Raw genomic sequence first — 20735 nt, forward strand, 5'->3', positions numbered from 1 at the left:
ATGATGGAGTAATGGCTGCTGAAAATTCAGTTTTGTCATCACAGGAATAAATTACAATTTAAAATGCATTAAAATTGAAAACAGTTATTTTAAATAGTAATAATTATTTACAATATTTTTACTGTTTTTAATGTATTTTTGATTAAATGTAACCTTGCTGAGCATAAGAAACTTATTTCAAAAACATTTAAAAATACAGTATTCCAGACCTCAAAGTTTAAAAGGGTGATGTGTGTATTATTATACAGCACATGTAAATAATGTTATATTTAAAAAGATCATTAAAATAAAAACAATAAAAATTCTGTTAAGTAACGAATACATAAAAGCTCTCACACACACACACACACACACACACTTTTCACTCTTTTCTTTTTTTCTTTTTTTTCTGTTCTTTACTGAAATACTCACATGCGTACAGCCATCAGTGAAAGTTATCAGCTTTCACTTAGCAGGTTATCCATAACTGATTTCAGATGAACTGTGTTGATTTGCTCCACTCTAAAACCAGATCAAATTCAGCCAGACTGAAATCCTTGAATACAGTGTAGGACTTTTGCAGCTAATCTAACTAGGGTTAGCCATAATTGGACTGCCTCCATACCTGACCTCAATTTCTCACTACTTAAAAGGTCAGGCTTCAGGGAGATGATGTCTTTCTGCCTTAGTCTCTTGCTGGCAATCTACAGAAATGAAGAACGGACCTAGAGGATATGAGAAGAAAAAAAATCAGTTATGAATTTACATTCATTTTGGCTAGTGGGCTATATGGAGAAACATCTACAGGAGGTAACAGCTATATAAAGGGTTAGTTAAACCAAAAATGAAAATTCTGTCATTAATTACTCACCCTCATGTCGTTCCAAACCCGTAAGACCTCCGTTCATCTTCGGAACACAAATTAAGATATTTTTTATTCATTCTGACAGTCCCATAGACAGCAAGGATCCTTAGTACGCTTTTTCGTTTTTGCGTTCAGTGGATACTCTCCAAAATGGCGCTAGGGTGACGCGGAGGAGACGAATTGTTGAATAAAGTCGTTTTTTTTTTCTTTTGCACACAAAAAGTATTCTCGTAGCTTCGTAAAATTACGGTTGAACCGCTGATGTCACATGGATTATTTTACCGATCTCCTTGCTACGTTTCTGGACGTTGATCGTGGTAGTACCCTTGCTGTCTATGGGAGGGTCAGAGAGCTCTCAGATTCCATCAAAAATATTTTAATTTGTGTTCCGAAGATGAACGGAGGTCTTACGGGTTTAGAACGACATGACGGTGAGTAATTAATGACAGAATTTTCATTTTTGGGTGAACTATCCCTTTAAGTTATTCATTAAAAAACTTACTGGACTATCACGGTTACCCTTCACTCTCAGTAGCTATATGAAAAAGAGCTGCTTGAACATTCTGCTATACACAACTCTTTTTGTGTTTCACAGAAGAAAGAAAATAACAGGTTTTGAAAGACATGAAGGTGAGTAAATATATTTCTGGGTGAACTCTTTCTCTTTATAGCATGAACCCCTGAAGGACAGACAAATAAAATGCAGCTGATCTGTTTGCGAGAAGGAGAAAATAGACGACAACCTACTGAAGCATTGTTTTTGCCTGTCTGTTGGTTTTTATTCAGCTACAAACTTAATGTACCATGTAAATACAGAAACATAGTAAAGCAGCTTGTCGACTAGTGCATTGTAAAATCTAAATGTTTTCTTTTTCAAGGCTACTGTGTATTAAATGTGGAAAATATCACATCAACAATAAAACGTCCTACAAATATATCATGTGTTATCAGAGCAGCGGGCCAGGTTTACGGAAGCACATTTTCCCCTCATCTGTCGGCTCCTTGGTGCGTTAACGCTCACCCTCGTAAACTGCTGTCAAAACAGTCCCAGCTTAAAACAGCCCCAGATGGGAAGGGCAAGCAATTAAAGAATTAGACCTTCATTTTTCTGATGGTCTTTAGTCTGCAGCTGCTAATAGAATTGTGCATTTAAACGAGAGTGTGCTTTAGGAAGAGCTTTCTTGATTTGTGTTGCCTATGTGCTTAACTTTAATTACAAATCCCATTAGTCTTAAAAACGGTGCATTACACTGGCAATTTGATAAACAGATGGCATGACTCCCTACCTCACATCCACCACAGCACTCCACTTTGAATATGGGGAAAACATCATTACTTTCACTTAGGAGTCCTCGCCCAATAAAATGAGCCAATTACCAAAAAGACGCTTGATCATTTTGCTGTTTGTCCTTCAGAAGACTTGCAAGCCAGCCAGCAATTTGCAGTCCTCCTCTGGGTACGTGTGGGTGATGTGCACAACGATTAGCTGGATATGTGCCTTGATATTCTCAACTGGATGTAAAATATCTGGAATATCTTATTATTTTTCAAAGACAACAAGGGAAACTCTCTGTTGTTTGTAATTTCACCCCTCGCTATATCACAGGCAGCTTGGTAACGGCCTAGATCTATTATTAATGAAGACCAAGAATTAAACATTTTATGAGAATATGTGCACTTGACCACAATTTCCCAGTAGTCTAGCATAGAAACTTTTTGAGGGTTTCCTCACATAGTTGCAAGAGTAGAAAGCAAAAAACAGGCAAGGGAACACATACTCTTGTGTAATAAATAGCTGATGTTTGCCGGTGATTCAAGGTGAACACGCTAAAAAAGGTAAATACTAACTGGCAGTAGCGAGAATGCTGAGATGAGAGAGTAAAATAAAGGCCTCTCATCTTAAATGATGGATAGGCCTGCCACACAATGTCTAGAGGCAAAGAGCCCCGTCTGTTCGTGACCAACGCTGTGATATGCCATCTCTCTCTCTCTGTGTGCTCTTAGGGTAGTGCCCATGGGACGTTTCCACTCTGAAGGACAGCCTATTACATGGTCAGGGTTGAGGAGTGCTGTCTCGCCTAAATTGGAAGTGTGGCAGGTGGATTATGCTGACACTCACACCATGGCCCTGGCTAAACGCATGAGCAGGTGGGTGAACCACTCAAGCATAGGTCAAGGTGCCAGTGAGGCCCGATCTGTCCTCTCATAGCCTCAGTCTTAGATTTATTTATTTATTTATTTTATTTAGTCATTTAGCAGACGCTTTTATCCAAAGCGATTTACAAATGAGGACAATAAAATCAGTCAAAACTACTGAATACTTTCCGTACCCACTGTACATATATATATACACACACATACACACACATACACATACATACACATATATATATATATATACACACACATACATACATATATTATACACACACACACATACACACACATATACACACAAACACACACAAAGAAAAACAAGTAGATAGAATAGAAAAAATAGAAAGCTAGTGCTTGTTAGTTTTTTGTTGTTGTTTTTTTTTTTAATAAAAAAATAAAAAAAGAAGATAATATAGATAAAGTAGAATTAAAATAGAATAGAAAGTGCTAGAGTTAGAGGGTATCTTAGATGGCATAGTCCACCCACAGAATATCTGATGCATATTGTGGCAAACTGGAAAAACCTTCTTGAGCTGGCAAGCTCTAATCCGATTGCCTAACTCAAATTTCAGAAGTACTGGCACATAGGTGATTTATTAGTGGAATAACCATTGGATTTGCCAAAGATTGCAATGTTAGTGGCATCAAATCTTAAAAAAATGTTTTTGAGATGCTTAGTAGCAAGCTTACTAGATATACACAAGTAATCAAGCAAATAAAACCAATCAATCAATCAATCAATCAATCAATCAATCAATCAATCGTCATTTATCTGTTAATACATGAGTAAATAAACAGTTAACGTGATCTAGTTAACTATTTATTTATCTACCTTATGTACGTTACATAAGATATATACACAGATATATATACAGCTGTTCAAAAATTTGGGGTCAATAAAAATTTATATTTTTGAAAGAATTCTCTTATGCTCACCAAGGCTGCATTTATTTGAATAAAAATATAGTAAAAAGAGTAAAATTGTGAAATATTATTATAATTTGAACTGTTTTCTATTTTAAAACATAACTTATTCTTGTGATGGCAAAGTTGGATTATCAGCTGCTATTCCTCCAGTCTTCAGTTTCACAAGTTCCTTCAGAAATCATTCTAATATGCTGATTTGGTGCTCAAGAAATATTTTGTTGTGCTGGTTCTGCTTAATATTTTTGTGGAAAAAGCGATAAAGGATAATGCATGCTCATTTCACTTTTAGATGACCATAAAGTCCAATGAACAGCACTTTTTTTTTTTTTTTTGAATTTATATTTGTAACATTACAAATAAATTTACTGTCCATTTTGATCAATTTTATGCATCCTTTCCGAATAAACATAATAATAATAATAATAATAAAAAAACTCATACATGTTGCAGTTTAGTCTAAGATCTGGGTAGCCCTGATTTAATTTCCTGAACCTTTGCCTTACAGAAACCTAGGATGTTGCTTATATTTTCCCTGTGAATAAATATTGTGGGAGTAGTAAACATCACCACAAGTATAAAAAAGAGAGAGACTGTGAAATGTAAGAAAAAAGCACCGGCCATCAAAACAGCTGTGATGTGCTTGTTTGTTTGTTTATTTATTTAATTTTGTACGAGATGCAGAACTGAAACAGAGTCTGAGAAGCGTGTCCTTGAGAAGAACCGTAAGTGAAAGCAGACAAGTGAGTACTTCAAATTGAAACTCCAGAGAAACTCAAGCTTGTAGGTTGAGGCTGAAAGCAACTCATTTTCGATGCCGAGTGTGCCGAGATATGCTCGTAGCAACTCCAGTATTTTCTTCAAATGCAGTCCAACACGGAGTAGCATGTGGAACAGCTAGTGTGGTTAAATTCAACAAAAACGCACACCATTGAGATATGAAGTAATTGATTGCATTGGCCTGGTACCTAGTGAAAAACCCCACAAACCCTGTTGCAGAGTGAGAATGAAACATTACATCATTAAAATCTTTTCCACCAGGATGTTTATATCCCACGATCCCCCGCAAGCTTTGAGAGGATCCACTCTAACAACCTTCAAAAATTGCGTTTTTGTCTGACTTCCAGATTTTGTTTGGAGGTGCTGCTGCTGCACTGGATGAACACGGTGGATGAATTCACAGAATATGTGAAACGAGTAAAGAATTGTGAAGGTTGGAGGAATATTACGAAAGCCATTAAGCAGCGCCCACAGCAGACAGAAAGCTCAGGCGACATCAGCATGCCCCGTGGCCCCCGCACAACCTTATCCCTCAGAGACGAAAACACAGCCCAGAACAACTGCAGCCACGTAATTACATTAATATCACAAATTGGAGTCAGGAGGAACAGATAGCCATAGAAAATGAATATCTACTTTTCACTGGGTTTAAATTGAATTTTTCAGTGTCATGCAAATTAAACTAATTTGTCATATTTAAAATTGGAGGAACATGCTACAAGGAAGCAACGCGATCCAAAAAATACTAATGTTCACAATCCATTAAGATGAATCCCAAGGTCTAGTGTTTACTCAATGGCATGTTTCTTCACCACCAATATCAAGTGAATGGATAAGTGCTCCTACAAATAGCCAACTCAAGGGCAAAACATTTACTAGGAAGGAAAATAGAAAAATTCAAGCTGATGTTTCATATTATAAGTTGGGTTAGAGGCTAATTGAATGGACTATTATACAGGCCTCCTAACACATTTGTTCTGCATCTGCATCATTTTACCTGACAGACACACAGGGCCATGAAAATAGTGCAATATTAAAATAGATCATCAAAACGAACAAAGAAAATGAGGAGAAAATTACAAAACAAAAAATGCTGTACAGCTAATACAAATAGATAGATAGATAGATAGATAGATCGAAAGATAGATAGATAGACAGACAGATGGACAGACGGAAGGACGGATGGACAAATAGATAGATAGATAGATAGATAGATAGATAGATAGGGATAAGAATCAGTGAATGAATGAATGAATGAATGAATGAATGAATACTTCAAAAAGAAAATGTAGAAAAACAAAAAATGCTGTATATTATAACTAGATAGATAGATAGATAAGAAAGATATATAGATAGATAGATAGATAGATAGATAGATAGATAAAAAGAATGAATGAATGCTTCAAAACAAAGAAAATGTACCAAAACAAAAAATGCTGTTACAACAAATTAGATTAAAGATAAAACTAGACAGACAGACAGACAGACAGATAGACAGATAGATATATAGATAGATAGATAGATAGATAGATAGATAGATAGATACAATGAACAAAATTATAAATGCAACACTTGTTTTTGCCCCCATTTTTCATGAGCTGAACTCAAAGATCTAAGACTTTTTCTATGTACACAAAAGGCCTATTTCTCTCAAATATTGTTCACAAATCTGTCTAAATCTGTGTTAGTGAGCACTTCTCCTTTGCCGAGATAATCCATCCACCTCACAGGTGTGGCATATCAAGATGCTGATTAGACAGCATGATTATTGCACAGGTGTGCCTTAGGCTGGCCACAAGGCCACTCTAAAATGTGCAGTTTTATCACACAGCACAATGCCACAGATGTCGCAAGTTTTGAGGGAGCGTGCAATTGGCATGCTGACTGCAGGAATGTCCACCAGAGCTTTTGCCCGTGAATTTAATGTTCATTTCTCTACCATACGCCATCTCCAAAGGCGTTTCAGAGAATTTGGCAGTACATCCAACCGGCCTCACAACCGCAGACCACGTGTAACTACACCAGCCCAGGACCTCCACATCCAGCATGGGCAAAAACAAAAGTGTTGCGTTAATAATTTTGTTCAGTGTAGACAGATAGATAGATTAACACAAGATCATCAAAATGAACAAAGACAGTGTGAAAAAATGTACACAACAGTATTCTGTTGAGTACAACAAATACACAAAAACTGAGACTTTTGAAATGAAGTTCAGCGGAAAAAAGCAAACAGTAGCACAATGGAACTGCCACCAACAGGACCCATCATTCCCTCCCAACATACCACTCCATAATATCTGGGCAACAGCCTAAAATGACAGCACTGATTACCAATACTGACCCTGAATAGCCAGTCACCTCTCTGCTCTGAGCGTGGACGGCACAGGGACTGCTGAGCACATAATCTTGATTAAGCAGAGCTGGCAGACTTCAGCTCTCGGGTGAACTCAACAGTTCTCAGATCAGTCTCAGCAGGGGTTGTTTTCGTGTTGTGGCAGATGCTTTCCCAGCAAGGTCAACTGCTACGCTGAGAGAGACAGATGAAACATAAAACTGAGACAGAAAGGGAAAAAGTTTCAGTTGAAACCGTTATTAATTTTTTATCTCAAAGTATGCCATTACTGTCTCAGCAGTATTATAGGCAATAGATCTAATAGAGCTCAATTTGGCCGAGCGATGAGACATCAACAACCAGCATTACTATGCTGTGTTAGAGCAAGGGCTGAGGAAAAAAACGGCACACACTGTGCTCACTGCTTTCTTGAAGCAAAGTAAATAATCTCATTTCATTTTCTTAATTTTTACATAAAATGTCATTTTGACTATGTGCATTAAGCTTATAATGCTGAAGGTGAGGTACTCACCTTCATGTTTCTTCATTAAATGATTAAGCATTAAACGTCTGCGGCGCCATTAAGGATGGCGCCGCAGACGGCAGCCTCAGTGTTTGGCTCTCCAGTGTTTTCTGTGATCGGCGATCGGCCTCAAAAATCCTGATCGGAACACCCCTAGCTGAAACCGTTATTCATTTTTTATCTCAAAGTACACCATTACTGTCTCAGTAGTATTATAGGCAATAGATCTAATAGAGCTCAATCTGGCTGAGCGACGAGACATCAACAACACTGTGCTCACTGCTTTCTTGAAAGCAAAGTAAATAATCTCATTTCATTTTCTTAATTTTTACATAAAATGTCATTTTGACTATGTGGATCAGCTCAAACTTTTAACCCTGTTGCCCACATTATTATAACAAAAATGACAATACTGTATACATATTTCTTTGGGAAATTATTTTGGGAAATGTGTGTGTAAATAACTACAAAGCAGCATTTAGCCCCAATCTAGCTATTACTAGCTTGCATATTACTTGCAATCTTTATGCCATTGGCCATTGTTTAAAGTTCTACAATATGAGCTATATATTTTGCAAAAATTAACAAAAAAAATGAAACAGCTAATATATATTTCAAATAAATATATTTTTGCTCTATTTTTAAGTGTTTCAGGCTGTATTCTGGGCCATATTTGTGGAAAGTGCACCCAACAATAATAATAATAATAATAATACAAATATATATATATATATATATAGTTTGTAGGGTATGGTTTGTAAATAAAAAAATAACAAAATAAATAAAACACTCCTTAAAGTAGGAACTTTAGCTTTCCCATCAGGTTTCCCATCCAGGTCAACCAGTCAACCCTGCTTAGCTTCAGTGAGTAAAAGAAAAAGTTTATGTGTATGTGTCTAACATGCCTGCCTGCAATCCCAAATGATGCTCTCTGACTGGCTGAAGAGAGATAAACCTTAATAGCTCCACACTAATTCCAGAAGGCAAGAAAGCTCTTCTTTCAACAGATTTATTTATGTATGGATCTGTGCCGATGCGCTCTGTGCCTCTCTACAGATCACATGACATGTGTTCAGGGACTTTGATTCTGACTGGAGGAATGAAACTTTAAATGTTCCTCATAAAAGACAGAGAGGCTATAGACTGGGAAATTATCTCCTGTGTGAGCTCACATCTAGGAGGGGGGAAAAAATCAATGGAATCAAAGGCAAAAAGAAAATTAAATGTTCTCCTTCTATATTATTTCATAAGCCTTTCTTGACAAGGCAGAAGTAGTGAACGTTACACTTAAAAATTCACCATATACTGTAGGTTTTATGTACTCAGATTAGATTCTCTTTCAATTCAGTTTGAAATACAAGCTTTTAGTTACTTATTTAGAGCATGAATATCTACTGTACGACAGCTTAAATAGTGGAATGCTGTGATCTCAGCTTCACTCGATCTGAGCTTGGCAATGATGATAATGTTTGTGCACAGTCCACTCTCAGTTTTAGCTTAGGATGGGTTGGAAATCTGTAAGAATCACTAAAAGTATAAGGAAACTAGACATACATATTTAAATTCTGAACATTTAAATATGTATAGTTTCTAAATGGCAATACAACCTACATGAAACTGGGTAGCAGCCAGTCCTGTCCTACTATTAGCACTTCTGAGTGGAAAAAACAGGTAGAAAGAGAGTGTGAAATTGGTATTCTGAGCTTTGAAGAAGAAATATTAGAGAAGACACATTTTAATTTGTTATTCAATGAAAGTAGACTTGCCTTTTTGATATTCTTCCTAAGAAAAGGAAGATTTCATCTGCCTTGGGTAGAATATGGGGTCAAGGGACTGAGTTTACTTTGATAGGAATGTCAAAAGCACTGGTGCTGTACTATTAAATTAAACTAAAATAAAACAAAAATTATATCATGAAAATATAAGAATATAAGTCATTTTACATTATCGGTAGCACTGAAAACAGTCTCTTTGACTGATGCTGTATGCAGCTGTTTTCAAACACTTACACGTGTATAACCCTGTGCACTCTGAAGAACACTCTTGGCAATGCAGCTGCAAGCAAGAACAGTCAAATGCACATATATTATGTAAACAAAGTGTGTTTTTCTTAAGTCAACGTAAAGTGGCGGAGCAAAAATAAAATATTAGATTTGTGCATTGGACCATACAGTGTAAATACAGCTGAACAGACCTGGCTGCCGCTATCTGTTACTGTATAGTGTATGCCATTAATATTCATCAACCAATAACACTGACAAGAATGCTGAATATACATTCAAAAGTTTGGGATCAGTAAGATTTTTTATGTTTTTTAATGGAGTCTCTTATGGTCATCAAGGCTGTATTTATTTGATCAAAAATACAGAAAAAAAACCCCAGTAATATTGTAAAATATGATTGCAATTTCTAATATTGGTTTTCTATTTTAAATACTTAAAAAAATTATTTATCTCTGTGACGCAGCGCTGAATTTTCATCAGCCATCCAGTCTTCAGTGTCACATGATCCTTGAGAAATCATACTAATTATGCTGATTTATTTCAGTGTTGAAACTGTTGTGCTGCTTAATATTTTTTTTGGAACCTGTGATAATTTTTTTCAGAATTCTTCAATGAATAAAAGTTAAAAAGAACAGCATTTGTTCAAAATAGAAATATTTTCTAACAATATATTAATATATTATTACTGTTATTATTATTTCTTATTATTATATAGTGAGCAGTGAGTAGCCGAAATTTACTTGATTAAAAATACTGTAATAAAAATAATGTAATACCATTTTTATTTTAATGTAATAAAAATATTACAATAAAAAAAAAACAGACATACATATTTTAATGTAATTTAATCCTGTGATGACTTTACTTCAGTCTTCAGTGTCACATGATCCTTCAAAAACTATTCTAATATGTTAATTTGATGCTCAAGAAAGATTTCTCGTTATCATTAATGTTTAAAAAAGTTGTGCTGCTTAATATTTTTGTGGAAATCTGATACACTTTTCTGATGAATAGAAAGTTCAAAAGAACAGCATTTATTTGAAGTAGAAATATTTTGTAATTATAAATATCTAATAATAATAATATTAAGATATAAGATAAAAAACTTCATTTTGGTTCTACTGCATGTTGTATTTTGTTTTGCTTTTAACAGTTAAATTGCATAAGATTTAAATAAAGGAGTGCTGTATATTCACTGAAATATCAGCATTTCTATAATCCGAACAATATCCAACTGACCGAATCATAGATTGCCTGTCTTCAACACTAGCTAACAGACAGTGCTGACAGTGCAGTGTAGGAGTGTCTGAGATCTGTAGTGGCCATGGGAACTGGACTCTAATCACAACAGAAGATTAGACACAACGCGTCCATGTCAAACTCACACCAAGCGCCCCTCTCCCTCCTTACGGATCTACCAAGCTGGCAGCCGTTTGACTGAAAATCTTAGAAATTGCATCTAATCTCATTAGAATGACAGCATACAATACTGCACTCACCCTGACACCAGAACCACAGACAGCACAAAACAATGACACAAACACAACAGGAAGAGAGCCTGCTGTTGCCAAGTGAGTGACATGCAATAGCATGTTCAGTTGTTTCCCTGTTGGCTCAACAGAGGCTTGAACATCCAATCTGTCTGAGCTCGATTTCCCCCCTCTGCAAACAAATAGTGAAAAAAAAAGCTGTTATTCACTCTCATTCCTTATGTATCCCCACATGAGCATGAGGCAGGCAGGTGGAGAAAAAGAACTGAGCAGGAAATGACACGCTGATAGGCCGTTGTGATGACACGGCATCTAAAAGGTCAGCGGTGATGGCAGTGCCACATCATAAATATCCCACATCCCCAAATGCCCTTAGGATCCATCAATTCTGTATGTTAAATGCATAACTGCAAAACATGAACTTGATATCACACATTAAATCCTGCAGAGGTTTGGATCGATACCTGAATTTTGGCTTTGTTACAAAAACCAGCCTTTGGTATCACTGTATCCATACTCATAAAATAAACAGCCTTAGGCAACTGATGAAACTGAACTAGGACTATCTATATATCAATCATTTGTGAATAATTTTTTAATTTTTAGTGTTAATGCATTAAGTTTCTTGTAAAAGGTTTGTGTTTTTACACTAAATATCTGGTAAGTATATCAGACAGGATGGTCTTTCTGCATTATACATGTCAAAGCTTACATTGTTATTAGCATAATATTATCATTAATACAGACTTTAAATGTTCTTGTGGATACATGGAACATGAGGTAAAATGCAACTCAGGGCTCAAAGAGGGTAATTTGTACATGGACATCTGTAAAAAACATCAAACTGAGTTATGTATCCATCGTGTTGTATTATTGAGTACAGGTTTACAGTCCGCATATTAACTTGTCTCTTTTTCTGTGCATCTGGGAAGTTGTCCAGTGAACACGATCTGCATGATGGGAGGCAGGGAAACATTGGCCAGTGTCCCTGGCAATCCCTACCGAGACACAGTCCTCGTCCTACCCAGCGCAGAGCTATCATAACCAGACATGGCAACAATCAGCTTGTGAAGCAGGAGGAGGTGGCTAGAGGCCCCCTATGTGCGGTGAAAGAGAGTTGGAGGATGTCTGAAGCAGGTTGAGAAAGAAAGAACAGGCAGGCGTGAGTATTTATTACATTCAAGAGGAACCATTTTGAGACTGAATAATGAGTTGTGCCCTTTAGGTTTAAATGATACTGTCGGAAATAAACCTAAATGCATTTGTTTATATCAATTCAACATGAAGCTGCATTCAGGAGACACTATTTATCCATCTATAAATGTATGAACTGCTGTTCAAATATTTGAGGTCAGTACTTTTTAAAGAAATTATCAAGTAGGCTTATTTATTTTATTTTTTTCTTTCTTTTATACATTTTTAGAATTATAATTATTGTTATGATTATTGGACTTTAATATTTTTTTTCTGGTTTAACGCTTCATTAAACTGAAACTTCAGCTTTGCTATCAGAGCAATACATTACATTTTAAAACATATTAAAATAAAAACATTTATCATTTAACATGTATATAAAACATTATTTTAAATTGTAATAATATTTCACAATATTAATGTTTTTACTGTATTTTTGATCTAATTAATGCAGCCTTGGTGAGCAGAAGAATGTTCAAAAACATAAAAAAAAAAAATCTTAGACCCCAAACTTGTGAATAGATAAGAATATTTATCAAAACTATATTTGCACAATAATTGTCTATATGACAATTTACAGATTAATGTATGTTTAGGGTCACCAGATCCCACTCAGACACTTTTAAAAACTGCCCAAAGAAAGGAAAACAGCCAAAAATGTCCATCTGCATATAGTCAAATAATTCAAAAATAGCATTGCAGCCCTTTAATATGGTAGCTGGCAGATATTCAAAAAGGCAAAATACCTATCATTTAAGATATATACATATCTTTAATTGCACAAAATCACAAAGAGTTCACACAAGGGAGTTGTAAGGATTATGCTAACAATGAGAACATTGCTCCCAGCAGGTGATCTGAAGTACGGCAGTATTGTCTTTAAAGTTACTGTTGAAGGCGGTGCTGCTGAAGAAGCACTGCTTTTAAGGCAATGAATCAGAGACAAAATGTTTCTCACAGAGTTTGTCTGAGATCCTCTATAAAACACCCTTATTAAAATACTACAAATCTAAAGATAAAAGATTTAAAGATGATAAAATTTTTTACGCAACTTCTCCATGTTGGCATCTGCCTAGCTTTTTCAAAGTGACAGGTACACACACCATTTGTATGGACATACAGCCTTTAATTATTTGCATTTAGCATTGTATATTAGATTTTTGGTGTTGCTATCCACCAGTTGAGAACCATTGGACTAGTCTAGTTTGTCAATGAACTAGTCAAACTCTCTATTCAACAGCTGGTTGGTGAATCCCAACAGTACCACAGAACATCTTGCTTTCATTTATCTTCTGAATAAAAGCCTGATTTATACACAAATAAACTACCTTAAACTTGAGTCAGTGTGTCAAACCTCTTGAGGTGGTCAGATGTGAGAAGAACTGAGATAAGAAAGAGGATTGTCCCACCGCAACACCCTTCCAAACCCACCAATACAACACCCTTGGGACTTGGCAGCACTTATCCGGCAGTCCAAAGATCTGAGGAATTAGCACGTCTCCCCCCAGTCCCTGGTAAAACGGCCTCACTTAAAATCACTTAACACTCTAGTGAGCATGATACATGAAGTACTCCCAACTGTCATCCTGTGGAAAGTGTGAGAGTGGAAGAGGAAAAGACAAACCGGGAGGGAGGGTCGAAAGAGTCCTTATTGACCTGCCTTAAATGCTTTTTCTTTTTTCAGCACCTGTCACGTTGTATTGTGTTCACATTATACAGTGTGTTTTCTAGTGGGTGATATTGATGAGGAATGACTTGACATACTGTAGGCAGCATGTGTGTGTAAAACCTGGCTGAACTCAGTGTCTGTCCTTTGAATTAAGTGGATGAGATCCAGCGAGTTTCAAACATAAGATGCACTGATCTGTAACCTTCGCTGCTTAAACAAAGGAGTCAGCATGGCAGCCTTTCTGTAGTAATGCAAATCGTATGTGAACATATGAATGTTTAAAGGGGAAATCTATTGCCATAAAGGGCCATTTTAAAATAATGCTTCAATCTAATGAGACCATATTTTATAAGCTCTGACTCGAGCGCAAGAAAAAAGAAATAAAGGTTTCTATAAACTTCCAGTTCCTTAATAATGTGATAAAAATGAGGATTGTCATTAAAACGCAGTGCCTGAGGAATTTAATAAAAACTGATTTTCATAAAGTTGTGATTTTATACCATCTTTCATTAAAAAAGTAACCCTTATACTGTTGCAAAACTCTATGAGTTTCTTTCTTCTGTCAAAAACAAGATATTTTAAAGAACTGCTTTTGTCTATACAATGAAAGTCAGTAGGGTCCTGTGATGTTTTAACATTTAAAAAATAAAATAAAATACAAATATTTAGTGTTCCACAAAATTCATACAGGTTTAGAGTTACACAAGAGTTAGTGAATGATGACAGAAATTTATTTTTTGGGAGAACAGTACAATTTGGTCAATTTTGGTGGGCTTTCAAAAGAGAATAAAACTTTTTATAGAAAGGAAAAGTTGAAAATAAAAAAAATGGATATACAGTGGTGTGAAAAAGTGTTGGCCCCCTTCCTGATTTCTTATTTTTTAAATGACAAACAGGCAATAAAGTTGTTTTTTTACTTGTTAAATTAATTTAAAAAATCCAAAAATTATTTTTCTATTTTGCCAGCCAGTTGAATAAAAGATGCTAAAGAAGGATTGCCATGGATTCAATCACTTTAGCAACAACATGGTAAGAAATGCTTGTGGAATTGGCCATCTGAATATGTCTGAGGCAGACTTTACTTAGAAGATTTCATTTTAGGTAAACTAAAAATGTCTTGGATAATGAATAAGTAATAAAGTAACTGTTTGAAAAAGGCTTTCTTCAGCTGAAATAGAAGAACATTGCACTCTGACAATTTCAATGTATCATGTATTGTGTTATATTATAAACACAATGGATGATGATCAGTATTGACACAGCCCTCAAAATGAATTAAAGAACATTTTTAAATGGCACTTCAAGTCAAAATGGAGAGAAACAAACTTTTGTTGTATAACGCATGTAGTTCTTTCAAAATTGAACGGGTCTTGTTGTTTGTGTCTCCTAATGGTAGTTAAACAGGTACCCTGGATGTACAGTACCATCTACGCCAACATACAGAAATGCCCTCGTTTAGCAAACAGCTTGTACTGAGAAATGAGCAAAACACTGGCCCTATAGCTCATTTTGTTCAGATACACAGAGCTGAGCGAGGAAATTTCCTGTTACTGCTTGCGTAATGAAAACGCAGAGTGCTTAATGTCACTATTGAGAGTGTATGTGCAGATGGTGTGCGTTCCTCACTGCTCAGCTCTGACGGCGCAAATAACTAGCTACACATTTTAAATTTTTGATGAGACCCCCTCTCAACACACTTTGGCAGCACTGCTTGAGCAAACAAAACAGACGTGCAAACAATATCTTTCCATGAATGTTAGCATAAGTTTTTTAGGGTATCTCTAAAGGCCTGACTTAACAAGTGTTGAGTCAGAAGAAGAGATTTGTTTGATATGAGACAGGCTTCAAAGACTACAACGAGTTCAAGTTTTACAGAAAACATCAAAAGTGTGCAAAATGGAAGGATTTTTTTTAAGTTATAAATAATTTCCATAATTTTTGAAATAAACATATGACTATAACACATTAAGTAAATGATATAAATAGCAGATGCACACCTCAGTGTCATTATTGTTAACTTAAACTGTTAATAATTTTCAAACGCTGAAATAATAAAAAATATTTAAAAAACTTACATTTAAAACATTTAAATTAGAAATTAAAAACAAAAATTAGAAATATTATTATAAAAATCAAAGATACATAGAAATATTTTTTTAAAAAGCACTATGAAAAGTTTGGTTAAGACTAGACTGCACAATTTAATTGGTAATTTAACATACAGTAATTAATTGAATGAAAAATAATGCATTCTAGTTATACCTCTAAAGGTTTAAAATGATCACTTTTGCTGAATCGCAGAGATGCTAAAAATGCAATGCAAAGGTTAAAGAGAATAATTTTTTAATGTATTAAATTGATCAAAAGTGACAATAAAGACAATGTTACAAAAAAAGGTTTCAAATAAGTGCTATTCTTTTGAACTCTTAATTTATTATTTTAAGCCATCTTAGGAATAAATAACATTTCAAAATCTTAAAATAAGAAACCGTTATTTTAAATTGTAATAATATTTCACCATTTTACTCTTTTTACTGTGTTTTATATCAAATAAATGCAGGCTAGGTGAGAATAAGAGAACAAAAACATTATAAAAATCTTACCGACTTCTAACTATTGAGTGGTTGTGTATATTTTACCTCCTTGGTACAGACCAACATTTCAAAAGTAGTGCAGAGGAAATGCAAGTCTACCTCAGATATACTGACAAAATTAATAGCAAAATGGATTTCTGTGGATGGCAAGCCAGTGATATAGGCTACTTACTGTATGTTCAATTATATGTAAATAAAACATATTGACAACCATTTTTTAACTATTAAACAGTACTCAACATCATTTACTTATTTTGACATTCTCATCTGGGGGCTTTTTTCAAATATTGCAAATATTTGAAAATATTTATCAAATATTTTGCAAATATTGATTTATGATGTTTAGTGTGATTCATTTACTAACTAATCAGCATATCCTGCAATTAATTTGATTGGAATTTGTAATCGATTGACAGCGCTAGCTAAAATCATTCGGTCTGCAGTAATCTATAAAGCTGAGTCTGAAGAAGATCCAATTGCTTTGCATTTTAAATTAACTCCAACTGTCACATGGATAGTAAAGACTGCAATTTAAAAAAAAAGAGTCGTTTTATTGTCTCTGTTCAGTGGTTTTAAATCTCGAAGATAAAAAGTTCACAAGACGAACATCAATCTGTCGCATATTTAACCTGCATTTAGTGATGTGATGCCTCTAAGAAAAGGAAGGTAACCTTAGCCCAGAGTTCAGCCGATGCTCCATCCATTACAGACACTTTGCCCTGGTTTGTTACTCCACAGATAGATCTCTCAGCGCTCACTGCTCGACAGGTCACATCATTACTCTGCAAACTTTGAAGATGGATAGCTGCAAACTTTTGATCGCTCTCATTAACCCAAACAACCGGCCTAGGCAGACAACAATGTGGCAAGCAGGCTAATGATTTCTCATGGCCTTGAACATCTCTGCCTCCCCTCCAGGGTCACTCCACAGATAGAACAACAGACTGATGAAAGAGGGGGAGGCAGAAGACCAGCAAAGCTTCCAGCTGTTTACACAAATGCTTCGATTGCTTAGTCCAAATCAGAGTTCAATCCTAACCACCAACCCCAACCCCCACAGGTTGCTTTTCTTATAGTATTTCGCCAGATGTTGGAGGAAATATCAACAGCCATGTCTGTATTATTGGAAAAAGCCTCCAAATGTATATTTAAGCAAACAATGATATAACCAAATAAGCACCCAACAACAAATCTGTTGATGATAACCAGCCAAAGAGTCAATCAATATATTAATTAATAAGCTGTTTCTACACAAAATCTGTTTATTTAGCATGCAAAAGCATCTCCTCCATTGACTTCCATTTAAACACAACACCCTCTAGGCTCCTTATTTCCAGTCACTGTTTTTAAGTTAACCTCGACAGCATCCACTATGGTAGAGGTTTTGATATTTAGCTCCGAACTATGTTGTCATCAATGTAAGTACCACAGTGAATAGACCTACTAAAGGCAGCTGTTTTCCACTGAAGCTAGATAACAACTCGGGAGCAGAAGGTAAACTTCATGGTTTGGAATGAAGCAGACCTTTTTTTACCATTCTTTGTGGTTTTTTGATGTGAAAACAGCTTTCACAGCAACCAACCAAACAAACTCTGATATCCTAGCTGGAAAATCCAGATTAAGATGGTTGTTTCGGAATATGGTTTTTAGTTGCTCTTTAGCTGTTCCAAGCTGTCCATGTTGGACCAACAACAAACCAGCTAGCAGCTTAAGATGGTAAAGCTGGTTTTCCAAACATGATGGTTGTCAATCAGTTTGGACCAATTAATGCCTACCTCAGATTTACTAATAACCATTTTAGGCCAGCTATAAACCATATATCCTGTTTGAAAAATACAGATTCCCTATCAGGGATCATATGCACAGTTAAAGGGATAATTCACTCAAAAATGAAAATTCTGTCATTAATTACTCACCCTCATGTCATTCCAAACCCGTAAGTCCTTCGTTCATCACAAATTAAGATATTTTTGATGAAATCTGAAAGCTTTCAGATGCTGCATAAACAGAATCGCAACTGACACGTTCAAGGCCCAGAAACGTAGTAATGACATCGTTAAAATAGTCCATGTGATATCAATGGTTTAACCTTAATTTTAACGGTCTTACGGGTTTGGAACAACATGAGGGTCAATAATTAATGACAGAATTTTTGGCTGAACTATCCCTTTATAAGCTGTAGTGTGAAAAGTGTCCTACACAAACACACATATACACACAAACCTGGTTGATGATAAAGATCCCATAGCTGATCTTCTGTCTGCGCAGGACTGGGTGCAGGTAGTGAAGCCAATATTTAAGGTGGTTGTCTCTGTGTCTGAACGGGATGATGATGGCCACCTTTTGTTTTGGCCGGCAGTCCGGAGGAGTGTATTTCCCCCCTTCTGTCACATTAGGGTTCTCTCTCTGCACCCGCTCGAGGGTTATCTGGGAGCTGAATTCGATGAGGAGACGTCCCACTGCAGAGCAGAAAAGAGGGGCAGTGAGACTTTATGAGAAGTTTCAACAGAATTACTTCAAGTGAATTTGAGAATGGTTATTACAGTTAGATCATTACAATAACAATACAATCACCACTAGCTGTCTGTCCAGCAGAGGGAGCGCAAAATTTTTCTTTGAGTCTCTATACCTCTTCATTGATCCACAGATCTTAAGTTGAGACAACCAATCAATAAAACAGACCAAGGCTTGATTACTTGTTCCCACAAAGACTTTGAACGAGTCTTAGCAGTAAAAGATTTCGCGACTACACCTAGCCACAATCTAATCCCTATTTGCTGGTGAACTGACGTAGTTTTGGCCGCAGGGACTTCTACAACACTCATTAGTGAAGGAGTCTGTGCTGCTACTGAATATGTATGGAGGGCCATTTTTAGGTAACAGCATGATGTTTTCTCATCTGATCATAAAGATTCAGTCTGTCTAGAAAAATCTAACGCATAGCAAATCAGCTATGTTACTAAATCAAATATGGTAATGAAGGAAAATATTAGATAAACAATTCTAGATTAGACACAACTGTGCTAACTTTTAAGGCTGATTGCATTTCTTTTATCAAGCAAGCTTTTTCCATTATCTGTAAATCAGCAAACGTTCCTAAACTGGGGTCCGTTAAGGATTTCATGTGGTCTGCGAGTTGATTGGCTAATAGCTGAGGGTAGAAAATAACGCTAAATTGACCAAATAATTAAACTTGTCAAGAAAAATTGAATTAGTTTTAACACTGAACTGAATCAGATGAAATCAACTCATGGCAATTACCTAACAAACTGGGTTAAAATTAATTTGTGATAAAGTGTTTCTGTTGTGTCACTGAAGTTGTATGACACTTGTGAATACAACTAGCGAAGATTGGTTCATTTAAGGTCATTAGCAAAACAGCAGTCTAATTTCAATAAAATAATAAAACAGCAATCTAGCAAAATTCTGGAATGGTGAAAGTGAGGCTATTTCCTTGGGGTGCGCAAAAAGTCAGTAACATATTGGTTAAAACACCAAACTTATTTAATAAAAAAGTTTCAGTCGATACTGGATATGTATTGGGACATATTAGATTTTTAATTGTTCTTCCTATGTCTATACAAAAACTACCATCTAACACTCACTTAAAAGTAATCTCTAAAAATACTAATAATTTATTAAAACTGTTAAATGTAACCTTTGCGAATCCCAAAATTGGATTTCCATTTTTACAATGTTGTGATGCCTATTCTCCTGAAGCATTTAAAAAGACTTTCTTTTACAATTTATTTAAATAAAATAGTACCATGTACTGTTTATCAATCATGAAAATACATGAAACATGAAAGTACTTATCACTTTTTCTGCATATGCAATATTTTATATATTAGTGTGTCGCTAATATTTCAAAAAAGATAAATTTGCACAAAGAAGAGTATTGTCACCCTACAACATTTGAGAACCACAGCTCTAAAGTATACTACCATTCAAAAGTCAAAAGTTGGTCCCACTTTATATTAAGTGGCCCTAATACCTGTGTACTTACTGTACATAGTAACTAGATGTGTACGTAGTATGTAGCCACAGTGTAAGTACACATTGGTACATAGTATCTAGAGCTGTAATATTTCTGTAACTACACACATGTAACAACCCTCCGAATGGTTTGTGCAAGTACAAATGTGTAACAGGACATATATAACTACATTTTGTAACAACAATATGTATAAGAGTAATTGGAACCATCTGATCCAGGGGGTGGAGA

The 20735-nt window shown here is 35.5% G+C and overlaps 1 protein-coding gene across 1 annotated transcript in view; it reads right to left on the minus strand.

Annotated features, from left to right (window-relative positions):
- The window catches only part of LOC107657457 (beta-1,4-galactosyltransferase 2-like), a 136765-nt gene that overhangs the window by 41865 nt on the left and 74165 nt on the right, over positions 1–20735 (minus strand). Inside the window, exon 3 of the mRNA XM_016445550.1 lies at positions 18734–18969. Coding sequence (XP_016301036.1) covers positions 18734–18969 — 236 coding nt within the window. The remainder of the gene's footprint in view (positions 1–18733; positions 18970–20735) is intronic.

Source organism: Sinocyclocheilus anshuiensis, unplaced genomic scaffold (genome assembly GCF_001515605.1).
Source record: "Sinocyclocheilus anshuiensis isolate Anshui unplaced genomic scaffold, SAMN03320099.WGS_v1.1 scaffold155, whole genome shotgun sequence".
Taxonomy (NCBI): domain Eukaryota; kingdom Metazoa; phylum Chordata; class Actinopteri; order Cypriniformes; family Cyprinidae; genus Sinocyclocheilus; species Sinocyclocheilus anshuiensis.